Below are 26,821 nucleotides of genomic sequence, written 5' to 3'. Positions count from 1 at the left end.
TACATTTTTCAGAGATGCAAATAATGCCTTTTGGACTCTTTACAACCATTTATTAATGACAATCTTTCCATAAATATCTTAACAGCATAACATAAATCATAAATTATAATAAATGTATATTTTGATCTGTACACATCTGTACTGTACTCTGCTGTTTACAATCTTGTTGCCTGTCTATAATGTGTTGTTGCAACAAAACACTTTCTTACACCTGTCAGCAACGCTGGAGTCAAAATGACCTTAAAATATAATATGGTTTGATGAAGCTGAAGTAGTTTGAAAGTTGAAATGCATATTTTTTTTGCCTCAAAGTTTAATAGAAATTGCAGTTGAAAGAGATTTGAATTATAACAGCAAGAATTAGTAGCCTTTGGGTTAAATAGGTCTCATTTTACAGTAGGTTTGGGTGTTTCACTAGCAACATTTTTGGACCTTTTCTGTGCATTTTACCAGACTATGTAGTAAGGATAGTAAACATGGGATAAATACAGTATGTTATGCTTTCACATGCATTAAAACCACATGGAAAGCTAACTATAACACACAAGAATAATTGTTTCTAGAAAGACATCACAGTGGATCTCATGTGCCTCAGAAATGCCTCCATGGTCTTATTTAAACACCTCAGTCATTTTTCGCTATAATGAGCTACAAAAATGACAATAAACTTTCTGAGCTGGTCATGGTTTTGTTTTTATTGCTTGTAGATGTTTCGAAGGGGCTTCAAATTAGTACAATGCAAAATAGGATACTTTGTCTTACTTTGATTTAATGTTAAAGCCTCTAACATGGTGGATGGCCTCATCCAGAGCTCTCACTCAGATCATTGATTTTTATTGAGGTTAAGCAACATGAGAGATTTTGTTCTATTATCACCAAACAAATCTAATTGTGTGACACGTTAGATATTATAAAATTTATGAGATTGATTCAGGGCTCAGAAACATTCTGTATTTAGGCTAGTGTCTTTATTTCCAGCCTGGAAGTCATGAAGTATTGTCAAACAACACAAAAGGGAGGAAACTTTATATTCACACATTCTTCCTGAAAAGGCTGACCAATAATTAATGAGTACCTAAAAGATATCATTTTCTACCTTAGATGCTTTTTTTTAATAAAAAGTACATTTCTGTCTTAAATAGAACATTGACTTTTTTCTTCTTGGATTGAATTTGTGTTAAGTGTTCAGCATACATCACCTGTCTAGCAATGGTCCCTTCAATAACTTGTAATAATTAAAACATACAGTGGATATCTGATCATCAAAAGGAGTTTGGCCTTACAGGGTTTTTTCTAAAAGGAGATATAGATACCATGTAGGAGAATTTACTGACTGTTTTTTAAGATTAAAGAGGACCTGTAACTTTAAATGCTATGATAACTTACATTATTATTATTACATTCAGAATACTGAATAACCTTTTAATGTATTTTCTATAAATGTTTGATCAATTACATAAGTATATATATATATATATATGATTATAGGTGACAGTAGGATGTGGCCATCATTTTAATCGGCAACAAAAACGTGTAGGATTTCTGACCATGCTTAAACATTTCAAAATAAAAGTACCCTCCAAAACAGTATAATTAAACAGTTATAACTTAAGAGAAATCAGAGTTTCTAACACAAAAACAGAATGCAGAAAATTCACAGCATTACTGAGGAGAGAAACCAAAAACATAAACTGATAACAGAAACGTGTTAGTGTGTATCTGATGTTCGTCTTTATTTGAATGAGCCTCTTTGCAAATAACATTACTCTAGGAGAAACTCATTCTCACAGCAGACAATCAAATTAAAACAAGGCGACTTGGGTTTACTCATCATCCACCGTCCTCCATTATTCTTCATGTTCCTCCTCTTCCTCTTTGCCTGTCCCACTTTTCTCAACTCCAGCAGGGGCTTCATCAGGGAGGGATTGGCTACTCAGGCCTCCTTTGATTGAAGGAGGGTTGTTGTTGTTTGGGTGTGTGTGTGCGTTTATGTAAGTAAGTGTGTGTGTGTGTGTGTGTGTGTGGGGGAGCACTGGAGCAGATTGTGCTCTATGGCTGTGCTCTTTACTTCCCGTTCTCCACAGTTGGAGCAATCATCACAACATCTGCCACTCAAAGGCAAACATAACGTTGACCACCTCCATGCTGCGGGCGATTTCCTCCAAGATGCAGTGCTGCTGCCACAGTTGGTTCAGCTTCCTGTAGCGCTCCGGGCAGAGGTGCAGTGGATTGCCCCTTCTACGAGTTAAAAGACAGAAGGTGGAATTTATTCAAGAAAACACACGATACATTTCATATGACCATAACCCGGATGTCCCCACATTCAAACAAGGACACTGATGAAAAGTGTCCGAGTGTCAGACCTGCAGTTCTGTACAAACCACTCACTGTCTGCAGAGGGTAGAAGTGTTTACATGCCTGTTTTGTCTGTTGGAGGCAACATCAGCATCTCAAACAGAAGTAACAATTCAGCACCTGAAAAAGAAGCTTTGATTCTTACACAAGATGAGGATCAGTCTCCCCATAGTCATCCAGGTAAGGAGCAGGATACGTGCTTCCTCGAGTCTTACTGGCCATCAGTACAATTTCACACTCTCTTATCCTGTCAATGTGAAATAAAACATCTTTTAATTTGCACATTTCATGCAGGACAGAATACATATCAAATGTAAAAATGTAAGTTTAAGAGCTGAAAAATAATTATCTTGATCCCTGTTAACCTACCTGAGGAACATGCCCACTCCAGCCCCACAGGTCGCAGCGTGGGCGGTGCAAGCCCCCACATCCTCCCCATCCAGCGGGCTGAGACAGCAGGAACTCTGAGAGCACAGCATGGCCCCACAGAACAGGCACAGGGTCGGATGCTTCCTCTCATCATCCATCGACTTTGGGCATCTTTGAAAAAGGAACAGACGGGACAAGTTGGTTAAACTTCTCAAGCAGATTTTCGAGGAAAAGGTTTTATTGGTTCAATAATCCCTTACTGAAAATGGCTGGCCTGATTGAGGAGAGCGCTGTAATCCTCGGGAAGCTCAATCAAACGATTTCTTCTCCTCGGGTATCTGAAGAAAAATTGTATACATTTTTTATTAGAGCATGCTTTATTACAAAATAAAAGTGGGACTTAAATAAAGGCCAAAGTTTACCTGACTGTCTGCAGTTTGCCTTTCAGAGCTTTGGTTACAGCTTGGTTCCCGCACCATCTTAGGAAGATAAAATAAATGAATAAAATGTATCACTTCTCCAGTTAATACTTGATCCTGCCTCAATATTCATCACCTACCTCTGCAGCAGCGGAGTGACAGTGTCTCTTTGCTCCTGGAAGAGCTGGAACAGATTGGATGGTAGTGCCAAGTAGCTGCATAGTGCCTCCATCTGTCCTTGAGAGGTAACTGCAAAGACCCAAATGTCAGCTATACTTCATTCATCATCATGAGTAGTGTACAATAATTATTCAAAACTTGGGCTTAACCCACCAGCAGTACTAGAGAGCTCCTCCGGGGGATTTACTCCTGTAAGGCAATTGAAAAAGAGAGCAGCACAGCGCAGGAAAGGTTCGATTCCTCTCTTCACTCGTTCTGCCACACAGCTGCCGGACAGGTCGGGAATCGGCCTGATGAGCAAATCACAGAACAATTTGTCACAAGCTGAACTCAGTCTGTTTTACCATATACATCTCTGAGCATGAAGCAAGGAGGGGGCCTTTAATACAGGAAACAAGGAGCGGCGCTTGCCTCTACTAAGAGGGCATTTGTTTCCATTACAAAGAGGCGAGGTTGATTCCTGTCAAGTGTGATTTTGAAGTGGGCTAATAACCAGAATTTCTGCCCCACGGTTGTATGTCTCCATCAACCTGTCAAGTTGCAGTTGTGTATGTTCATTTAGAGGAAAAAAACTCCTATTTGTTTTCATACTTGGCCAATAAAGCTGATTCCTATGATAAAGTTGCATCCATGACAGTATGACATAGACAGTGCTTCAAATATGGATGCTGACAATTTCTAAAATGTGGAGGCTTAACACACAGCTGCAACACTGCACAGAATATCAATAAAGTCACAATTTTTTGTTGAGCAACCAAGATTTGTGTCGTCAATTTAGTATCGAACAAAATGTGTACGGCATTAAATAATAAACAAAAAGTGTTTTCAGGTCATTTTGAGGTTGACCTTGAAGACAGACGCCAAGAGACCAATTCCTCCTTACTGTAGGAGAGAGGGGTTCTTGAGAGTTAGTAGAAATGCAGATTTAAAAAAAAAAAATCTTGGTGGAAAACAAACTTAGCTTACTGTCACAAAGAAGCTTACAAATTTAGAGACTCAGATACAGGCGCACTAGTGAGACGTTCATGTATCAAAGTTCTTTATTTACTAGGAAAATTCTGAGCGTCTTAAAGTGACTTCATAAAAATGCTGGCACTCCAAGAAAAAGCTCATTTCTTTGAATGTATTTACACATCTAATGCACAACATTTTTGTCTTTTAAATTCTGTAATGTGGTCATGAGAGTTTAAATAGTTTATTACACTAGTACTTATAGCACATCAAAGTGAATGATTATACAGTCAGGAGATCTACTCATGTTTCTTGTATGACATAAATTGTAGTAGGAAGAGTGTGCTAGAGGACTGCAACAGGACCCAACGCAAATCTCGTGGGAGTGGGTGGATTTAACTTTGATGTGGATGGGAGCGGGTGGTCAAAAAATAAGCGGCGGGATTTTCTCGGGATGAAAGTTGTAGAAATTCATCCCTTTATGTATGTAAATGATCAGACTGTCTTGAAATAACCTTGTTAACCTTGATTAAGAATAAACACCAAGTGAACAGTTTGCTCACAAGTCCTCTTTGCCTACATGACTGTACAGGACTGCTGCTGGATCACATGGCTGTGCGTGCATAAAGCTGGACAGTGTATTAATATCTGTGGGCACAGTTGTCGGTGCCACAGGTAGTTATGTTTGAGGTTGATAATAAATTGACCTCTCAGCTCCGTGTGTGAGTGTGTGGCGTGTATTAGAGAGAGCTCATCAGAATGAGAGCGCATGATGAAGAGCTTGGTGTCGGTCTCTGGCTGTTTTTGGTCCGTGCGCGGCTCGAGCAGGAATCTCCCTGAGGTGAAGCAGGCGTGTGTTGCAGAAGCGGTGAGCTTTTGCTCGTCTTCTGGCATCACCAGTGTATGCGCATTGCGCCTCTCTTTATCAATACTAAACAATAAAATAATGTTATGTCCTGCAGGACGGGAGAAGACACAAAATCAATGGAACTCTATAATGCGGGCGGTAATGTTCAGAAATCCAAAGGGAGCAGGATTAAGAAAACAGTCCCGTGCAGGGCTCCAGACTGTTCCTCATTAGTGGTTACTTTTTCACTATGTTTGTTGATGATAATGAGACACAGTCCTACCTTCCAGTGTGTTGTGACACTGCACTGCACAGCTCTGCTGCTGCTCTCCCCTCTTCGGTCTCCTCTCCACCCGCTACTGCAGGGAAATCTAGACAGAATTGACACCAATATTCACTCATCACAATCATCTTCAATCAGTTCAGTCAATGGTAGCTATCAGTAGTATTGTTAGACCAGAATATATGAGGTGTTTGTACCTGTACAAGTCAGGAGGACCTGCATTATGTGAGCCATGGTGACCAGATGCAGGATGTGCAGGTGGTTGTAGGCAGAGCTGACAGCAGAGGGCTGTAAGTCTACAGCCTCCTCCTGATACAATGAGGGAATAGACAGCACGAGCCCCACCTGAGAAAACGCACAAGAACACATTTCATTAATAAAACGGCAATTCAAGCATGTCACATTTTTACATTTAACATTAAATGTAATTCAAAGAACTTGTTTGGGATAAAAGAGTTGGAGCCCACAAATCTCAATAGAGCTGTACTATTAGGAGAAACCTACCAGCAGATGGAAGAAGTCCACCTCCAGAAGAGACGGGGTGTTCCCTCTGCTTATGGCCGGAAGCAAGACTGTGGAAAGAGGTGAGTAGTGAGCACACAACAACCCTTATTTACTTCATTTGATATCTATGAAAATGGAATCTATACTACTACATCCAATAGTAAGATAAATATGATGTATTCTCAAAGAACCACATACCTCCCAACATGCCTGTGAAGTGCCTCTGAATGACAGCCTGGGAGCTCTTAAGTCTCTGAGCTGCTGAAAACTGAACAATTGCCTTCAGACCTGCAAGCTACAAGAGAGAAGCATTTCAAAAACCATTACTTATTACATGCATTATGTGAAAGCAATTCAGTAGTCAGTATGTGGCGCCTAACCTGTCTGTTTTGCAAGGACCCAAAGAGTGGCTTGTCCTCTTCCTGCAGTATGTTCTCTGTAAAGACATGCAAACTTATTTTAAGCAATGCAAACACATGAAAAGGGAAAGAAGCGAGTGACACAATCAGCCGAGTCATACTGTACCTATTGCCTGGATAGTGAAGGCACATGTGTTCCAAGCCATGAGGGGCACACATGGGCACAGCTCGTTGGGTGCCGTCTGCAGTCCCACCCTGTGGACAGTGGTGGCACATACGACCAGCATCTCCACTATGCTGTCTGAGAACTTCCTCCTGAGAACAACAAGCAGAGGATTTAAAACTGCTGCACTTTTTGGAAACAAAGGCACTTGAGTTAAAATGAAGAAGTAACAGTTTGACTCACGGCTCTTGTACTCCATAGCTGAGAATGGATCTGAAGTCGGGCTGGCCCTCTCCACACATCCCAGAGTCTCCATCAACGCTGCTGCCTTCTGTGTTGCAATCTGCATGATGGAAAGAAAACCATCAATTATCTCATACATCATCTGTTGACAGCCCACTAACATATCAAACAGCATTCATATGTGGGTTTCTGCAAGGTTAGATGATGCTTCACTTCAGTATTCAGACATTTTCTGCATGTTGTCCTTTATAAATAACACAGGTGACAGAGCTGCACTGGCTTAACCTTAAAACCTCCAGCGCTCACAAGCCATGCCAATAGAATCCTGCCTTTTCCTGTGCCATTACAGTTCACCCATCCAAAGAAATGCAATTACTGTACGTTCTCACCGTTATCCTGAGTGACTGACTTGAGTCCTTTAATCCTGGCAGAGAGGATCTGGATCCAGCGAGGCATGGTCAAATGCTGTCCAATTATCTCTGCATTCTCACTACACATGGGAAACAAATATTCAAATATCTTGTACACATTCGGACAACCAACAATCTGTTGAAGATTGGCCGGAAGAACTGGACTTACTAGTTAAACATTAGTGGTTCCAATGGGATGAGAGGGACGACAGTGTTGCAGAGAGACTTGCACAGGGGACACAAGTACTCCCCGTTCTCCAGGTCGATGATCAGCTCAGCGTGGAGCCGGTTCCTGGTCGTGTTCTGAACAGCCTCAAAATATCTGATGAGTAAACATAGCATCAGAAATGGCAAATTAATTGTCCATTAAGCCATCTTTTGGAGCACACACACATAAGTCTAATGATTAGACAATCTGTTTAAGAATTTACTCACTTCTGCCAACATGTGGCGTGCATGACGTGTCCACAGCTGCCAGTGTGGGTCCCCACTGCCAGATCAGGGGGCATGAAGAGAGGATACGTCGTCCCTTTAAGAGATAAAAACAATGGACACACGAGTCAGATTCTTCCCCTTCAATCATTACGGTTGCTACCATTTAAATGTAATGATTAGTGAGAGACTGACCATCCCCTATGTTGGTCAGCTTCTTTCCTCTGCACTGCGTCAGCACTGTGGACCTCTGCACACACGCAGTCAGCACCATGGCTTGAGCCAGGGACGCCACTTCCTGTTCCTCCTGGCAAAGAATGCAGGTGAGCACCTCTCGCTCGGCCGGAGTGGAGCCTCTGTGGGGGCCGACGGCTACACACAGCTCCCTGTGCTCCATGGCACAGCTGGAGAAAGGACAAGAATTAATGAATGTATTTTATATTTAAAGCTAAAAAAAGCTCAAGAGTGTTTTAATGATCAGTCCTCCTCACCTCTCAGTGGTTGTAACAGGCTCTCCTTGTGTCCCGCTCTCTGGCATGTTGTCATAGAGCATCTTGTTTGACTCGATGAAGTTTTTCTGCATTGCAGACATCTGGGCCATAATCTTCTGTCGGTGGAGTTTGGCTGCCTCTGCCTTTCTTTTGCGCTCAGCTTTCTCTTTGTCCTGAGCACTCTGGAATAAACACAAGTTAGAAGGTTAAACTTCACTGAGAAGATACACAACACAAACAAGGTTTTCCTCATATTTAGAGGAGAGCGTGACAGACAGCTGGACTATAGCATCTTTAAAGTGGGGGTATTATGCTGTTTCACATTTCAAGAACTTTATATATTGTTACAATGTTGGATGTCCAGACTAAACGTGGGTGAAGTTTCAAATCTGTAGGTAAAAGTATGTTGGAGTAATCCCCAGGCTTCTCAGCTCAGTCTGCAGGCTGCTGTAAACGCCAGGTTTCACACCATTTTTTCTACATGTTGCATTTTGTGACGTCACAAAGTGCAGCCTCAGCAGGCTTCAAAGAGCTGGCCAATCAGAAGCAAGCGGGCTCATAGGGGCGGGGGTTTTTTTAAAGGGAGAGAGCTGACTGAGTTGTTTCAGACAGAGGCTGTATGAGGACCTGCACAGAGCACCAGTGAAAAATGAGGAGTTTTCTTAACTGTAAATTATGCTAAGCTACTACACAGGTATCACAGAGTGACCCCCTTAGCCCCCCTTTAACTAAACCAACTGAATGGTGAGTAAGGGGGTTAATATAACCCAGAAAGGTTGTGTCCAGTAAGACAGAGCAGCTCAGAGCTCTCAAACAAGTTTCCTTTTACAATGTTACAATTTCATTTAGCACTTTTAGTCTGCAAAATATACATTTAGTATTTTGTTACTTTTATAATGTAACTTATACATTTCTTTATGAGTCATTAATGATGATTAAGCGCTCTCTAATCTGTCATTTTATCTGCATTCATCCAACCACCAAATCTGCTAGTTCACACTGCCCAGAGACCCTTTTGTAAAAAGAGGACCACCAAAGAATTTCACCTTGATGTATTCACCCAATCTAGCACAAGAAAGGTTGTGCTTTAAATGCATCATTCTTTGTTCATTTTACCTCTTCAGGCTTGGTTGTCTCCACGCTCATTGACGCTGACGGGTTTGACTTCTCTCTAAGGCACTTTATTATCTCGAACATCTGGCAGAAAAACATTCAGATAAAAGGATGATGTTTAGTGGAAAATAAATGTATCAGTGTAAAAAATGAGGTTACATAAACCATAAAAACTCAGATTGAAAACTGGAGTGGAAAGCCTACCTGTAGAACCCATTTGACCATGTCTTTCTGAGCTTCAAGGGAAGGAACTGTCTTAATCTTGGACAACAAGAGGAACACTGACTTGCCGTGTTCTGAACCGATTCCTGGTAGAACAGAGGAGACATTAATGTCACAAAAATCACAAAAACAAAACTGGTTTATAGGAGGGAACTAGGAGTGATGAAAACATCACACAAAACAATTGGTTTTACTCACTGCGGGCCTTAAGGCTGAAATCAAAGGTCACTTCCTCCTCAGAGCCATCCTCAAGCTGTGATTTCTCCTCGAGCAATGCCTGACCTATCAGGTGCAGGGCCTGTGTGAGAAATGCATGAAGTTGTTGTAGTACACTGCAAAGGTCGAGCAAGATAAAGGAAATCAAAAAAACAATCAATGCCCTGTGTACCCTCTGGATCATGGCCTCTGTCCAATGAGTGGCCCGGTCCTCTGCAGCTCTCTGCAGGACGCGTCTCAGGACGTGGATGATGATGTCACAGCTGAGCAGACGCACTATACTGGAAAAAGCAGGGCAGAAGGCTGGGGGCGACGGAGGACGCAGAGCTGAGACAAAAAAGAAACAGGGGAACGTTAATAGAGCTAATGAAAGCAACAGAGGCTGTATTGAGGGCCCGTGCAGAGATAAGGTGTCGGTCACCTTTATCGCTGCTCTCCTGAGTCCTCCTCTTCTTCTGAGACTCCTCCGCCTACAAAAAGGAAAAGATAAGAATGAAACGAGGAAGATTCAACAGAGATTCTTTTAATTTAGCATGAAACTGGAGACATAGCGTTACCTTGCTGTGCTGAGATCTTGAATAATGGTAGAAGAAAGGGTTGAATTCTACCAGACGCTCTTTTTTGACTTCATACAGTCCATGTCCTGAAACACCTGGTTTTCTAAAATCAGAGGCAGAAGAGACCGATTAAACACACTCAGAGAGGACTGTTAGGATAAAACTCATATGATCTTTCAAAGTCTTTACGTACTTGAAGGTGGCAACTTTGGTAATAACACTCTCCAGGCCTGTTTCGTGGCTCTCCTACGAAGAAGAAGTTAAATGATTATTCCCTCTTAAAAACTACGAAATTCATGTTTCAGACAAGAATATTCAGCTTACGTTCTCCGGCAGACCCTTGACCAGGCTGCTATGAGCCATGGGCTCAATGCACAGCAGGTGGATAACCTCCCTCATCGTCACGTCCTCTTTGGTCACCTGACTGATACCGGGGATGTAGCGCTCACCTGGAAACACAACACTGGTCACAAACTTTAACATGGCTCCTAATCATCCGACCGTCCAAGTGTTTTAAGTAGAATCATTACCGACGATGACGATGAGGAGGTACAGCATCTCTTCTGTCAAACGGTTCCACTGGATCAATTCATCCTGCAAATTGATTGATCCATCAATAAGCAAAGAATAAGTTGGTACATCTGTATTTGTTCTGAATGATTATGATATTCAGGGGTGTTTCTTACCTGGTCTTTACTTGAACAACTTCCATTAAAATAATCAAAGAGCTCAAATCTCAACAAGATCAGCATGAGGAAGTGGTTGGGGTCCATTTTGGAAGCAGTTATCTGTAAACAATTTGTGGGAAGAGTCGTGTATTTTGCATATAACATACTGAACATGTAAATATATTAAAGGGTAAGAGAAAGAGAAAACTACCTGAAGCATGAGAATGTCCTTGTCGTACATCTCGTCCCTGCATTTTACATCCTGATAGTAGTAGACCTGATCATGTGAAACAACAAAGGATTTACTTGTTATGTATGAACTGAAGAAACAATAACAGTGAGCAAACAAATTAAAATACCTTAACCTGGCAAAGAATGTACTTTACCTGGCTGACCAATGAGAGCCCGTTTCTCCTCCACATTTCAGCTGAGACCTGAGCAGCCAGCACGACGCAGCGCAGAGGGTGCTCTGCCAGCTGAGTGAGGTCATAGCTCTCCTGCAGCAGACAGAAAGAGACCAGAACTTTTGAATGCCATATCTGTTTGTTCAATACACAACTTCAGTTAAGTTTTTTCTTTTTTTACTTTTTCAAATATTTCTTTTCCTATTTTTGCCTACACTGTATCAGCGTCTTATTCATACTAAAACTGAATCCTTTCATTATTTCTCTGTTTTATTTTGCTGCTTTTGTGAAGCACTTTCCAAATTGGATTTTGAAAAGTGCTCTAAAAATAAAAAAGGTTGTTACTTAATATTTAAAGATATAATCTTGAAGTTTTCAGTTTTGTTCTCTGTAGCGGCACTTCATGCCGATAAAAGGCAATGCAGGCGCATACGTCCCAGATAACCAGACGTCCACGGTTGGCTTCAGTTGTAACTCTTGATTTTCCTCGCTGACGGTCGCTTCCCTTTTTGTTTCTTTTTCGTTTGCCTTCATCTGAGCGTCCAATCTGTTTCTTTTTTTTTGGATTTTCACTTATTGTTGAAGTTGTATCTGTAGTCATCGATCTTTTCTTTGTTTGTTCAGCCAGGGTAGATTACTGTTTACTCGCAACACTTGCAGAGACCGGAAAAGCAGCTGCTTAGCTCCGCCTACCCTCTCTGGCAGACCAACCACTGCTGGCTGATGGAAAATGCTTCACTAACTGGGCGCTGCTTGTGATTTTTGCCAGTCGCCACAGACACCCAGACTGTAATAACACTATATACTGCAATTGCAAAGACTTTCATCAGTGGACCATAGGCTCCATCACCAATGTGTTACCTCATTCGTCGATAGATAGTGACTTAACAGACATTTATTTAAATGAAAATCTTCAAGATTACATGATTAAATAATCTTTTTTGTCATATCACTTACAGGATTATCCAGACGGTCAATCGCCCCTGTTCTGCACAGAAGTACATACAGCCCTGAGGATCACAACATACAAAGTAGTAAGTTCAGAGTTAAAGGAGAAAAAATATCAATACATAACAAAGAATGTTAAATATTAGTTCTCCTACCAGCCAGTAGCCTGGAGATGGGCAGGTGTATGCTGACGGGCTCCTGAGACACTTTGTACGGGCGCACATGGAGGATGTGTTTGCACATGTAGTAGTCAGTGGGCTCCCTGTGGAAGGGCTGGTTATTGCACTGCATCAGGACTGCATGGGTCTCTTTAAATGCAAGCAGCAAGATGTCGTCCTGAGAGGGGAAAAAAGCAATGTTTCAACCCTCTTCTTCTCTTTTCTCTATTGTTTGATAGACGACTTGCATTATAACTCACATCAGAGGAACACCAGTCCTGAAACATAGCGAGGACGTGGCGGAGCTGGATCTGAAGAGAAAAACCCGCCTCCCATTCTGGCTCCACCGCAATGTGCCGACCAAACTGGCGCTTCACTTCCTCCATGCCCTGAGAGGGGAAGAGAAAGTCCCAGGGCTATTAAATATCTGGTTTGTCAAATTGCTAGTTGCAAGCTATCAAAGAATGAATTCATAAAATTAGTACCTGCATGCATTTGAGGAACCCAAGGAAGATTTTGAACCCCTCGAAGAACTGTGTGCGAAGCTCTTCGGTCCATATTGAGGGTTTACTGATTAGAATGTACCTGAGAGAGAGAGATGTGATGTTATTGACTGAGTTGGATTTTAGTGGAGCAGCTCTCTTGTTCCAGGCATTTCAAAGAAGGGTGGTGTTCAACTGTAGCCTGTTTGATCACCTGAGGTCGTGGAAGATGACCTGGATGCGGGAGAACTTGTCCGAGTTGTAGCCGAGGAAGAAGAAGCGATTGTTGTCATCCAGATGTTCATGCAGCAGTTCCATCACCGTGTCCACGATCACTTTAATCACATTGCCCTCTTCGATCAGCTGCCTCGCCTAGAAGAAGAACAGGGAGGCAGAAATTTCCTTAAAGATGCATACATATAAGAGACGTAGAAACCCTTCCCCACTACCATAAAATAACTACACATTAATCAAACGACACTCACCAGCGTGGGTACAGTGAATATCTGAACGGACAGAGCGGTGATGGATATGCTCCTCTCATGGTCGTCATTGATAAAATCCTTTTGCAGCTGCTTATAGTGCTGAAAAGACAAACATATGGCATGTGTTACATGAAGCTAGTGAAACAAATTACAGAAGAAAACTGAAAGATTTCCATTTTTTACCTTCGTAAACTCAATCGCAAAAAGCCTCTTGAACTCCGTCTCCATCAGCATGCTACAGAAAATCAGCTCGTGTACGATCTTGCGAGCTCCTGGAGGAGAAAAGAAAGACACATTCATGTAAGTGTCGCATGGAATCGAGTTTAGATTAAGAGTTAAGATCCATCTGAGGAGCTCTTGCCTTTGTACATCCTGGCGTCGTGCAGCATGAGTCTGCTGATGAGGCAGGGCCGCTCTCTGTCTGCGTTGGGCTCCAGTGCCACCTGACTGAAGGCCTGCCTGAAGCCCACTGCACAAGACACACACAGGTTCACAGTCATACAACAAGGATGTGCATGGACACCAAAGGGATGTTAGGTTCTCTCAAAAAAAATAAAGCTTTGTGTGGAGGAAAATGTGGGAAGAATGGCGGCAGCACCTGAGTAACCGATGATCTTTTGGAACCAGGTGCCGAGACGCAGCGCGAAAGTTTGATGAGCCATTACTGCTGCGTGAAGGATCTCCACACGGAGAGGCTGAAGGGAAATGTGCTCTGAGTTGGACTGCGAGACAGCAGAGAAAGAGTTAATAAAATTATAGCTATTACATGTTCAAGACTGAATATCATTCTAAACCTCGTAACTAAGGGGATGTTGGAGTGGCTGCTGTTTACCCGGATGAGATCTTTGGCTTGCTGGCATGAAAGAAGAGTTCCTCTCTTTACTGCTCGCCGACCCTGCAACAGCAAACAATTATTATGCAATGGATATAATGAGCGCAATTATGGAAACTAATTCAAATCAGCTTCTCTTTGTCATCACAGCGCTGTAAAGGAAACATACCTCCTTGTCAATAAGTGCTGTGTGTGTCTGTGCTTCGGCCTGATCACAGTGGACAGAGCGCTGCAGGGTGTAGATCACATGGTCGTACGAGTGGTGCTCATCGTTGTAAAGAACACAGTAGTACGCGTTTTCTTTTGTCCTGCAAGGATAGAACGCGAAGTCAGACTACTTTATGTGTTGCATGTAGATGTGTGTATTTGCATGTGATCAGATGAACCATACTGGGGCTGGAGCTCGGCGGCCAGCTCCAGGTTCTCCTCCCAAACCAGGAAGTCTGTGACGTACTCCAGGAGCACTCGGAAGAGTTTCTCTGCGCGGTTGCATAAGTCGGGCTCCAACGCGCACTCATCCTGCACAAAGTTAAAGAATCACACACATTTTAGATCGCATTGCAAACACTCTTAGGTCTCTTGTTCAAAAAGTAACATCCTTTAAAAAGTGTCTTCAAAGTATTAGAGACATTTCTTAAACATTTAGTGATAAAAACGGTTCTCTTCAATTTTCAGAGTTTATCTACGTGGACAAAGTTTGTTTTTATACCCTTTACTAATTCCCTATTTCCTGTATTATCAGCCTCAAAGGACTGGTCTAAATAGTTTGTTTACAAAAGCTAAACAGGGAATTTGATATTAATTTCACAAAGCCAGCAGCCTGAGAGCAAACATTCCTCACAGCGGCTAAGTATTTCATACAAATGTCTGACATTTAACACACAAACCAAACAAAACATACAGCCACTCTGTGTATTTACTCCAGCCACTACGTCACACCACTGTGTGAGAACAAGCACTGGAATCTAACATAATCTAAACAACAGGAGATCTGAAGCAGCGTGATGATGATCGCAGAGATGCATTCATGGTCATGCGATGCGTCACTGTTTTTTAAGCAGAGGTTCAGATCTGGTGCAGAAAGCAGCCTCACAGACTGGGGCTGGTGATGTTAATAGAAGCACCTGCTGTTTATGGAAAACAGGCACAGAGCTGTCAAGCTGTACATCTGCTCAAAGCCCCTGAGCACGATCTTATCAGAGAAGCACTGTGATCAGCAAAGAAAGGCCTGACAAACAAGTGCTGAACAGTATCAATCAGCAGAATGTGTCCCAGCAGCACTCCTGCACAAAATCAGCAGGATTTAAACAACCGTTTTCCACAAGCTTTCACACTCTCAATCACCCTCCACATCTCTTAACCGAGTTATAAATTTTCTCAGTTGTTGCAGGTCAACAAAGTGCTTTTCTTTCCCGTTTCCGGAGCCACAGCCGCAGCCAAGGGAGCATCAGCCAGGAGTGAGATGGGAAAATAAGCATTCTGGGGTTCACTGACACAGAATGGGACAAGCTCGCCCCTCCCACGTCCCTTTTTTCCGCTCTATTATGTAACTCACCGTTACCATGGCAGTGGCTGCCCCTGGGTCGTGTTTGGAGCAGCAGGGGCCGATCTTCCAGGCTTCTACGTCGCCACAATCACAGAAGCCCCCGCCTGATGATGCGTGCATCTGGGGAAAAAGGCACATACTGTAAGACACTGAGGGCTAGTAACGTGGACATAAATAGCAAGGCTTACAAAAAGTGCTCTTATTATAAACACACACAACATCATTTAAGTAATACAGCTACTTTAACTTTGGGAAAGCATTTCTATTATGTTGTTGGGATTTCATTAAAAGTATGGTCGTTTATGTGGACACCAACCTTGTAGCGATGGCTTTTGTGCACGCTATCCTGGAAGCAGTCCATGCACAGGACACAAGTAGGATCTATTGCGCAATCCCTGCAATAAATCAAGAAGAAAATGTCAGCAAGTGTCAATAAAATGTATCATCTGAGGCCGATGACATGCTGCCGAATACAGTGACAGCACATGGAGAATTCCTATTGGGCTATTGGCATACACCAAGAGCTTTAAAAGGTGCTGTAAAGAACTTTTGGTTTGTGTTAAGCCCTTTCTACACTGCAATTCCGCCACAGCGCCATAACGAAGCTCCGCTGTTACGCCACCTTTGCCACTTCACTTGTACCAAGTGTGCATTTTTACAATGCCTTCCTGCGTTGCAGAAGCGAAAGTCATGTGCCATGTAAGCAAAAAGCGCAAGGTTTACATACACAGCGCTATTCCGTCTCGATGGGTCGACCGTTAAAACGGACGCCGTTTTGAATCTGTTACTACCTCCAACCAGAGACGTAACAGAGATTAATAATAATCCTGCTTTGCACTGGCAGTGTAAAAGGGGCTTTAATCTGGGCGACCCCTGTGGACAAAGCAGCCCGTCGTATCTCTTTTGTAATCTTGTCCTGAACAAAGAAGTGTTATCTGACGAAACATTTCATCCTGCTTTCTTCCAACAGTCAAACGTATCACTCACTGTGAACCTTTTCTGTGGAAAATATAAATGAAGGCACTACCTGTCTGCTTCCTGTGTTATGCTTCGTCTGACACCGACCCATTGGCAGCGGTTACAGGCAATAATTATTTTGAAATAGTCACTGATTGTCTTATTTGCTTTTGTAAGTCATATAGAGGCATCAGTATTCATTTCAGTCTGTGTGAAAAACTGAGGTTGACATTAAGCCTGTGCAACAGCTCCGGGAAGGAAATTGAGATTAATATCTTGGGATCACTCATGGACAGCCCCATACTGAAACTTGAGAAAGCCTTCTGATTAACTATTCAGTTTTTACACTTAGCCTAAATACTGCGGGGTTGTCATGTAATTAGATCACTCTCACATTGACACCTATTGTAGCCAAAGTATTCCCTCTTAAACTGATGTCTTTGCACTTCATGCCTAAATATTATCAACAACCAAAGCTAAAACGACATAAATCGTCCAGCAAAACTTCTATTATTAGTTTTGTTATAACTCCTTTATAACTAAAGATCAGGGGCCTATTCGGACCTGCAGGAGTAGACTGTCTCTCCCTCCTTGAAGACGCGTCCACAGAGCTGGGAGGAGTTGCTGCCCTGCTTGAGCTTCTCCAGACCCTCCTGAGGATCCTCTCCGAACAGGAAGCACTCCAGAGGGTGGAGGAGTTGGCTCTGCATGAGCTCCTCTTCCTCCTGAGGGCTGGACTCTTTCTTCAGGCAGAAGATTTTCGGCACCTGCTCCTTCAGGTAGCGGAGCAGCTCCGCCCTGCTGTCTGCAGCCTCCAGCCATTTCTGCAAGACAGCAGAGAAGAGCATGAGTAGTTTTGCAGTGACTCACATCTGTCTCCACCTCATGACACATAACCACATATATAGGCCAGTGCTGTGATAGTGATAAACAGATAAATACAAACCTTAGTGATCATGTTTGCAAATCAAATTAAACTTCATATCTTAGTTTAAGGCAATTTTATGCAACTTATAAAGATGTTATGAGCTGATGTTACCACTAAATAAAGCTTTCATGCTGTTTCCTCTTTAGAAGTGAAAGTGTAAAGAAATGTTCGCCTCAATTAGCCTGGCATCAAAGTGAAAGCTGGAGCTTGTTTTCTAATAACTAAACTTATTAGTAAGGAATCTGTCACACTTCTGCTTCTGGTTTATGCTGAATTACTGTCGAATTTTCACTTTGGCACTCCCTCTTTTGGCTGGTAGCGGATGAAAAGCAACCACACACACAGGGTAGTTTTTTCGGAGCAACCAGCCTGTTATCTGTTCAGCAAGAATGACGAACCCTTCCTTGTGTTACAGTAAACGGAAGAGCAAGCGTGTTAGTTTGGTTTCGTTTAAGAAAAAAAGTACCCAAGCAGTAACTGGAAGGTGATCTTTAGTGATTTAGGGCTCATTTAAGAAATGTAAATAACACATGGACTACCTGCTTTACATACAAAAGGTAGAACCAGTAGACCTAGAAAATACTATCTTCTCTAACACCCTCAGGAGAGTGGTATTCTTTACAGTGCCCTGTTTTACCACATATTTGAATTTATTTATGATGTCAGTTTTAACAGGCAGACAATTTGATGAGTTGAAATTGATGATATGATTTTTTAAAACTGCATTTATACTGGAAGGTAAAGGTTTTAATAGGTCACGTCTCCTACAAACAGTGCTTGTCATTTCTCTGTTGTGTTTGTTGTACTCCATCCAAGTCATTTTTACCATAAGTGTCAGTAAATATCTAACGTAATAAGATCATATCTAAGTATGACACTTTAACTTATAAACAGTGATCAACACATTGCAAGAGCTCACGGTTTGCCAACAGACGGGACAATGGCTCTAAAATTGACAAACTCGGTGCAACTCATGTCATTGCGGTTAGGACAAAAGAGGCCACCAAAATACCACAGGATGGAGATTAACACACAACTGAAAACACTCCCATATTTACCCCAACTGCGATGTCAAATCTAACCGTTTCTGACTTTAAAAAAGCAGCTGCATAAACTCACAGTAGATGCGCATTTAATACTGTAGCCTCTGCAGATACATTTTAACCATTTAGATGGCTAGCACAGAAGCTAACCACGGATGCTAGCCTTGTGAGTATATACCCTTTAACTGTACGGTCGTGATATATAGTACAAAGGAACAAACACGTAAGGCTTCAGTGATTTGCCCTTGACTGACATTAACCGCTGACAACAGTAAAAGCTGACAGAAACTCATACCTTGCTAAGCCACAGTCCGTCTTGGGATTTCTCACCCTCCGCCATATTCCATTTGCCGTAAAGGAGGAGGTGTCGCTAGGAGACTGTTCCCCCTGTAATCCAAAACCTTTTGCGACGTTATTAGATGGTAATTATAATAGACAGAAGTATCCAATTGTAGTTTAGAGCTCAACATTTAGCATATTAAACAAATAAAATATATTTTTTGAAAGTATTACTATCATGCCTCTGGTCAAAATAAGCATTTTGTAAACAAATATTTCTTTAAAATCCGCCTTCTGGTGGTAATCACAAGTTCTGCATTTATACATTGACAATTACTTGGTTAAATTCTGTCTGTGTATAATATTTTTCATTTTATGGACTTGAATGTGACTTAGAAAGACACATTGAGTGTTAGTCTCTCTTCGTGTCACAAACAGCTACTGATTCCTATGATGTCGCCGGTATAAATTGTTAAAAAATGTTGTTTGTTTGTTTGTTTCAAACTTTATTGTAGAAATTACACATTTAGAAACTGTAAGGCTACCGTTCACTAGATTCATAAATTGTAAGTAAGTAAGTAAGTAAAAGTACAGTAAACAGACATAAATTAAAAGACACAAAACATTACATATGCACAATACAGTCAAAATAAATAAAACAAAACAAACAAAAAAGATCAGAAAAAAGGTCAGTATTTAAGACATTTCATTATTGAGGTCATTTTTTAATAATCCATAGAGATCTCTGGCACATGTGGATTTCATCAATTTAAGGGATTTAGGTATAGAGTTGAATTGTGTTGTAGTAGCATGCGAAGATGGGTGGAGTCTTTACTTTACTTTATAGTCTTTAGAATTTAGCCTTGTGAATGAATAATTTGGCCATAATGAGCAAAACATTGACCATTAGGTCAAATTTTTGCCTTTAATAAGACACAAAAATAATGCTATAATTATTTGTAATAGTTTTTTTTCTGGTTTGACTGTATAACCATTCCATGAATTGTCTACAAAACAGCTGGGTATGAGAGCATGAATCAAAGAGATGCTCTGCTGTCCCAATATCACTTTTATAAATGTCCACATTAAAGTCCATCTTTTTCCATTAAAGTCCACAAATGGAGATTTGAATGTAGCTGGTGCTGGTGAAGGCATCCGGCCAGTAGGGGGCGCTGGTCGGGTTGTCCCTTCGTTCCATGGTGATGAATGCAGCGGGGCCAGAGGTCAGAGTTGAATGTTTGACAGAAAGCTGAATATGGATTCCATATTTCATGAAAAAGTAAGTTAAAGCGTTTAACTAATAATAATTAGCTATAGGTTATTATTGGCGTTTACTCGTAAAGCCTTGGACCTTCAGGCGGCGGTTTGTTTACCGACGCTGTCTGTCCATTGTTAAGAGATTTGTGGTGGTGTTTGAGTATTGTTGTCCAGGCAGCTAACATGCTAACTGCACCTGCTAGTCAGATGTTATGAAAAGTTTCCTTTTAGCTATAAGCAACATCAGAAAGCTTTATAAATGCCGAGACATGTTATTTTTGTCAAGTTAGTATACGAATTTGCTTAACATAGCAATTTTTGCTTCTAAAGGAGTACGAAGATTAGTTTTACGTAAGCTAGCTGTTTGTAGCTCCCCTGGAGTATGATTGTTACCGTGGCCACAGACCCTAACATACGAGTTTAGTTTTAGCTTATTCGGTGGCCACATAGCTAATTAAGTTGTTAAGAGACATAGGTTCATCGTGCTGTCATGTTAGAAGTGTCATTTATCAATAATACATCTTTTATTTGTAGCAAGAGGGGTCTCTTTGCGCCCAACACTGTCTCAACAACCTCCTGCAGGGAGAGTATTTCACTCCTGTGGATCTGTCCTCCATCGCTCATCAGCTTGATGAAGAGGAGAGGATGAGGATGGCTGAGGGAGGTATGGCCAGTGAGGAGTATAGGACCTTCTTACAGGTGAGGAGACACGTACTGTATGTTGAATGTCAATTCAGCAACTTATGTATACATGCTATGACCAAACAGTTTCTAACTTAATGTTCTGTGCACATGTCTCTAGCAACCATCTGGGAACATGGATGACAGTGGGTTCTTTTCCATACAAGTGAGTTCAAGTGATTCGCTTTGTATTGTTTCTTTATAATAGTTATACAATAATAACAGCAACTCCTCTTCTGTGATCTAATTCCTTTAGGTGATAAGCAATGCTCTGAGAGTGTGGGGCCTGGAGTTAATCCTCTTCAACAGCCGGGAATATCAGAGCCTGATGATTAATCCAATGTAAAGATCCTTTTTTCCACACTACATTATCAATTATATCACATAACTGTTTTTTAGTTTAAGCTAATGATAATAGCTGTTAATTGTTTCATATTTCAGAAATGAGAAAGCCTTTATTTGCAACTACAAGGAGCACTGGTTTACTATACGCAAACTTGGACAACAGGTATGAGAGTTTCATAAACAAACGTCACAGACAATTTGAATACAGCTTCATTTACTTAAAAAAAAACACTGTTTTGTTTTCATTGCAGTGGTTTAACCTGAATTCACTGTTGACTGGACCAGAGTTGATATCAGACACCTATCTAGCCCTTTTCCTTGCACAGTTACAACAAGAAGGTATTGGAAAATTGACTATTATGTACAATATGTATAAGTGTTCTAATGTACACAAGATAATAAATGTTGTATCTGTGCAGGTTATTCCATATTTGTGATCCGAGGAAACCTCCCTGAGTGTGAAGCAGAGCAGATCCTTGGGATCATGAGAGTGCAGCAGCAGCAGCGGCCGAGGCTTATCGGGGAGGAAGAGGCCCAAACAAGTGCAGGGTGTGTACTAAATGTGAAGACTTTTAAATTTAACATACAGGAATTTCTTAGTTTTTGTTTCAAGTTGTTTAAAATACACTTTTGACTTAATTGTGGAAACTGATTGAACCTTGTTCTGTGAGCAGCAGGTCAGCCGCTATGAACCAGGCGGAGATGGGCTTTGGTGTGGAGGATGAGGTGGTGGAGGAGGATGATGAGCTGAAGAGAGCGCTGGCACTCAGCAGACAGGACATAGATGTGGAAGATGAAGAAGCGGATCTTCGCAGGGCCATTCAGCTCAGCATGCAAGGTAAAGAATAAGTCATCTAAAGTTTTAAAGATATTTTTCTTTGTCCAGGGTTAGGGTTAACTTTACTTTGATTACGCTTAAAACCCATGAATCATATCAATGAGCAAGTTAGTTCAGTCACAAACTGTATTTTAATTTCACGGTAATAACATGGTTTTTAGGCATATATTCATCCCCATATTGTGTTTTACAAATACTGAGAATTTGATCTTTTTTCTTTTTTATGATATTACAGGAGCAGTGATGAGCAACAAGTCCTCAGAGTCTGAAATGGGAAACGTTAAATCAGGGAGTGCTGCTGGAGGACAAAAACAAGGCCAGAATGAGACACTAACAGCAGAGGAGCTGCGGAAGAGGAGACAGGCCTATTTTGACCGGTAGGTTTAAAGTGCATGCCTGGTGACGACTGAACAAAAGGTTAACACAATACTGTAATTATACTTTAATTATAAGCAATCCAGTGTATTTGTCTAACAATAGGCACTGCTTTATGAGTTTTATGATGTTTAATTTGATGTTAGAAGTGTGAGAACAGCTTCTATGAAGGCCTGTTGATGTCAACATTATTGGTATTTATAGCTTTTTCAAGTATTCATGATGTTGCGTCCACACCATTTTAGTGAACACAAAAATAAATGCATAGATTTTAATAGAAATTCTGTCTGTGCATTTCTCAGGCAACAGCAACACGCTCAGTCAAACATTCCTCAACAACCAGACACAAAGTCAACATCTGGCTCTGGTAGGTGCATCTTATATTTTAGTGCAGGTTATTTCATGAGTTTTAACAAACAGCCTATCTGTGAAATATTTTAAGCAAAGCTGTCTTCTCTCTTCCAGGCTCTGTAAACACTGGCTCTGAACAGGACCAACCACAAAAGCCCAGCCAGTGAAGCTGTGATGGGTTTTCCTGAGTTGTTTACCAGCTGCCTGGATTTGGCGACCCCTCACATGGGGGTAGCTTTGCTCCTTCCTCTGACCTTTTGCACATGCAAACATAAGGACAGTCAGAAGGCTGACACGTTTCCCCTGGTTAGTTCGCTGACGGGCTATAGAGAAGAGATGAACGACAAAGACTCGGCAGCAGTTGGTCTAATCGAACTAACTGAAGCACTGAGGCTGGGAAAAGGGTGACCACAGAACTCATGATGCAGTTAATCCAAGTTTGCAATTGCCTTTTTACCATGGCGCCTTCTCTTTCTATTATATACTATTTTTTATTCTTATTTTTCCTCTGGAGGAAATGGAAAGGAATCTTCGGCATTCAAATGTTGTGTTGACCTGCATACAGGAGAGGCTGTGAAAGGAGACCAATGTTAAGCCCATAGATAAACAAATAGTTTAATAATGACAGATTCTCCATCCTTAAATTTGACTTGTGTTTCCAGGACATGAGATACGGTTCCACTGCTCCACCCAGGAGAACACTGTTGCTTTGAAAATCATTTTTTGCTGCAATGTTCTGAGATATGGTTTAGCCAGCAGCACTAACACGTGTGGGTCATTTAATCCTGACATCATCGATCATTGGACTTGTGAATTCCTGAGAGTGAACTCAGGATTAGGACAACAACACTCTTCTAATGTGGTGGCTTTGTTTTTACTTTTAAGAGTATCTGTAGGTATAATAAATAACACTTAGATTAAGGTTGTTTCCAATAGAGGGTGAACATAATTTCCTTCTTTCACTGATGCATATTTTCCATGAGGTGATCGGGAACAAAAAACAAACCAAAAAAAGTCTGACATGTCCAACAAGCCTACCTAGTAACAACTTCATCTGTCGTTTCTCTTCATCAGTATTTGCCATGAACCCTAAAGGAAACGTACAATAGGAAAAGCTTGTTACAATTCTTCCTTTGACACCCCTTCACACTTTTACTTACCCTGCTTTCAAATAATCCTCACAGCAATGTTGTTGTACGAAGATACAAACGTTTGCACCGAGGTTGCCGTGGATTAACGCTGCTGGAAGCATTGGCTGATTGAGGATGTTCCTAAATAACAGTATAATAGTGGGACTGAAGGGTGTTTAAAGTGTAAAATGTGTATCATTTAAAACCCAAAGGGAAAAAGAAACCTTTAAAATGCATCCCCCTGTGCACACTTCTGATCGCAACATTTTAAAAACATTGTTTTCCTCTGCAAGCTTCAGTTCAGTCCTGAAAGTCTGATTACAACCCCCATGTTACAGCATTAACGCAATAACATATGTTCTCTGCAAACAACGACCATTCAGCAAAACTTATATCCTGCTATCATGCTTTCACCTGCAAAGTTTGACTCCGTGTGCTGGACGACTTCCAAATACATTCAGTAATTTCATCCTTGTTTTTGTGTCCTTTTAATTTTTTTTAGCCTGGTTTTCTATTTAAAATGCACAACGTGTGGGAGTTTAAACTGTTGGTAGCTGGCTTTTTTTATATCATAATTATCACTCACTACATTCTTACAATCATCATTACTTTTGTTACATTTCACAGGACACAACAGCACATTCTTTCACTTCATGTATTAGTTCTTGTTCCGGGATTAAAGTGACATTCACTCCTGCTGAAGTTTCTCACGTTTCATTTATGTGATTGAATGTTTGTGCGCGGTTATTGATGGTGCTTGTGACATTGGTACTGAACGTTTGAAAAACAGCTCTGACTCCATCTGAAACAACACAGCAGGTGGTTAATATGTAACACTCAGAGTATACTTGCACTTTGTCTCCCCAAATAATAGACTGAGCTTTCAGAAGTAATCTTGCCCGAGCTGAATGGTACGTATGATGGTTATTTATTCTGGGAAAACTCTGAAAAACTTTAATTGAAAAACAGAACTTGGTTTTTGTGATAACAATAATGGAACAAACGAGACCTAATGTGCCTTTTTGTAGATCTGTTAATTAATGCTCAATCGTGTTTTTGAAATATCTTTCGACGTCTACTTTGCGTTTTTCAGGTTGTGCATCTAAACATAAAAACATGGCGATACACAAAATGATCGGATTCATCTCATCTCTAACCTTCATGTGCTTCCTCGCTCCGGTCCATCAAGCGCCCCTTCTAAACGCCACCATCTCCGATCTCTCCTTCAAAAACATGGACTGTGCCATGAACCTCTACAGAAAAATTTCCGGCTACCACGACAAGAACATCTTCTTCTCACCTCTGAGCATCTCCAACAGCTTCGCAGCGCTCTTAATGGCTTCAGGTGGTGTCACGCACGAGGAAATACTGAGGGGACTCAACCTGGAGCAGCTGGATCGGGCCGATCAGCCTGAATTCATCCCCAAACTCTTTCAACTCCTGAATGAGAACATCACGCAGAACGGATCTCTGATGCTGGACCAAAGCATGGCTCTGTTTGTGCGCCCGCAGTTTGAGGTGGAGCAGATGTTTGAAGACCAAATCAAGAATTTTTTTGACGCAGACATTAAAAGTGTGAACTTTTCTGACACAAAAGGGAGCATGAGAGTCATTAATGAGTATATCAAACAGAAGACTGATAACAAAGTGACAGACATGATTTCTAGTCTGGATTCAGTCACACAGCTCTTGTTAATCAGCACAATCTTCTTCCAGGGTAAGTCAAATCACTCTTATAAAGTTAAGAACGTCACCTTTTATATCTCAGCTTTGACTCCCATTTGTGTTTTGACCTTTGACCCTTAGTGGCCACACTCAAACTAACAAATATGTCCTCCACAGGAGGCTGGCAGAAGCCTTTCAACTCCAACTTTACTTTCAAGGCTCCTTTCTACATTGACAACTACAGAGTCGTGGAAGTGTCGACGATGTATATGGAGGATAGGTTCTTCATGATGGAGGACGACCCTCTTGGAGCCCAAGTGCTGAAGCTGCCGTACCAGGAAGGCGTTTCCATGCTCATTCTGCTGCCCAAAAAAGGCATGGACTACACTGTGATCGATGAGGAGATCACTGCTGAGAGGTTCCTCAGCTGGATCAAACGGCTGCAAAAAACGTAAGGGCAAAGAAACCAATTTAAAAGGGAAAGAGTCGCTTTTGTCACCTGTCTGTAAGGCTTGTTTTACATGATCTTTTTCCTTTATGTTATCATCTATATCGAGTTGTATTTCAGTATTACTGTGAAGCACTTTGATACACTTTATTTTGAAATTAAAAAGCTCCCAGGAACAAACATGGAAATAGATAACCAGTGAGTCTACTCAAACATGTCTTGTTCACAGCAAGCTTGAAGTCAACATTCCCAAATTCAAGATGGAGCAGTCGTATTCCCTGCACAACCTTCTCCCGAACATGGGCATGACCAGCATCTTCAGCAATTCAGCCAATTTGACGAAGCTGAGCAGCGTCAAAGGACTCAAAGTGTCAGAGGTATGTATATTTCACCATGCTATGATAATTATCACTTTTATGTGCCGACGCCTGCAGATTATTGTTCTTGTTTGTAAAATTAAAGGTGCTGCACAAGGCTGTGATTGAGGTGGACGAGACAGGGACAATTGCAGCAGCTGCCACAGCAACAGGCATCACTCCATACGCCTTACCCAGGACCTTCACTGTCAACAGACCCTTTTTCTTCTTCATTTACCACGAAGACACAAACTGTCTGCTGTTCATGGGCAGAGTCATTGACCCCACCAAAAACTAGCAGTCGACCGTGCTTGTTTTGAAGTGCTTGCATATGACAGTGTTTATTCAGGCTTTCAGAGGGCTATTTTGATGAATTATAAATGACAATTATTGTGCTATTCTGTTCTGTAAGCCTCCTTATATTTGAAGCCTGTTAATAAAGAATTTAGGTTAGTATGCCTAGAAAAGATGTACCACTGTTAGTCCTCCAATGGCTCATTTAACCTGCGACTCTGGGAGTTAATTTTAAAT

General features: G+C 41.4%; 3 protein-coding genes across 3 annotated transcripts; 2 read left to right on the top strand and 1 right to left on the bottom strand.

The window, feature by feature from the left end:
* Positions 1-132: 132 nt before the first annotated feature.
* ubr1 (ubiquitin protein ligase E3 component n-recognin 1) lies at positions 133-18,905 on the bottom strand. Its single transcript, XM_069661740.1, has 47 exons — positions 18,861-18,905; positions 17,159-17,418; positions 15,954-16,032; positions 15,647-15,757; positions 14,483-14,610; positions 14,261-14,399; positions 14,092-14,154; positions 13,858-13,981; positions 13,621-13,728; positions 13,443-13,531; positions 13,260-13,358; positions 12,989-13,146; positions 12,778-12,877; positions 12,553-12,681; positions 12,290-12,470; positions 12,144-12,196; positions 11,169-11,279; positions 10,994-11,059; positions 10,801-10,902; positions 10,645-10,708; positions 10,439-10,563; positions 10,308-10,360; positions 10,115-10,217; positions 9,979-10,027; positions 9,730-9,884; positions 9,540-9,639; positions 9,324-9,427; positions 9,123-9,203; positions 8,007-8,188; positions 7,711-7,919; positions 7,519-7,612; positions 7,253-7,405; positions 7,063-7,163; positions 6,674-6,773; positions 6,434-6,582; positions 6,289-6,344; positions 6,107-6,203; positions 5,909-5,976; positions 5,602-5,749; positions 5,405-5,492; positions 3,477-3,613; positions 3,284-3,392; positions 3,147-3,203; positions 2,985-3,062; positions 2,725-2,895; positions 2,501-2,602; positions 133-2,238 (listed from the first exon to the last, which is right to left on the bottom strand). The coding sequence occupies exons 1-47, from the start codon at positions 18,903-18,905 to the stop codon at positions 2,097-2,099; spliced, it is 5,220 nt and encodes a 1,739-aa protein (XP_069517841.1). The 3' UTR covers positions 133-2,096.
* A 1,155-nt stretch (positions 18,906-20,060) lies between these two features.
* On the top strand, positions 20,061-24,523 carry atxn3 (ataxin 3). The gene is made up of 11 exons (XM_069661521.1): positions 20,061-20,123; positions 20,636-20,800; positions 20,904-20,948; positions 21,039-21,124; positions 21,224-21,290; positions 21,379-21,466; positions 21,547-21,676; positions 21,802-21,965; positions 22,201-22,342; positions 22,643-22,707; positions 22,806-24,523. The coding sequence occupies exons 1-11, from the start codon at positions 20,079-20,081 to the stop codon at positions 22,856-22,858; spliced, it is 1,050 nt and encodes a 349-aa protein (XP_069517622.1). The 5' UTR covers positions 20,061-20,078; the 3' UTR covers positions 22,859-24,523.
* Positions 24,524-24,937: 414 nt separating this feature from the next.
* serpina10b (serpin peptidase inhibitor, clade A (alpha-1 antiproteinase, antitrypsin), member 10b) lies at positions 24,938-26,588 on the top strand. Its single transcript, XM_069662465.1, has 4 exons — positions 24,938-25,538; positions 25,664-25,937; positions 26,164-26,311; positions 26,397-26,588. Exons 1-4 carry the CDS (start codon positions 24,938-24,940, stop codon positions 26,586-26,588), a joined length of 1,215 nt encoding a protein of 404 aa, XP_069518566.1.
* Positions 26,589-26,821: the final 233 nt, after the last annotated feature.

This window comes from Semicossyphus pulcher, unplaced genomic scaffold (assembly GCF_022749685.1).
Source record: "Semicossyphus pulcher isolate SPU_LCO1_2020_fin unplaced genomic scaffold, fSemPul1.0.p SCAF_14, whole genome shotgun sequence".
NCBI classification, from domain to species: domain Eukaryota; kingdom Metazoa; phylum Chordata; class Actinopteri; order Labriformes; family Labridae; genus Semicossyphus; species Semicossyphus pulcher.
The sequence above is the reverse complement of the archived record's forward strand: the minus strand, read 5'-3'. Positions and strand labels throughout refer to the sequence as shown.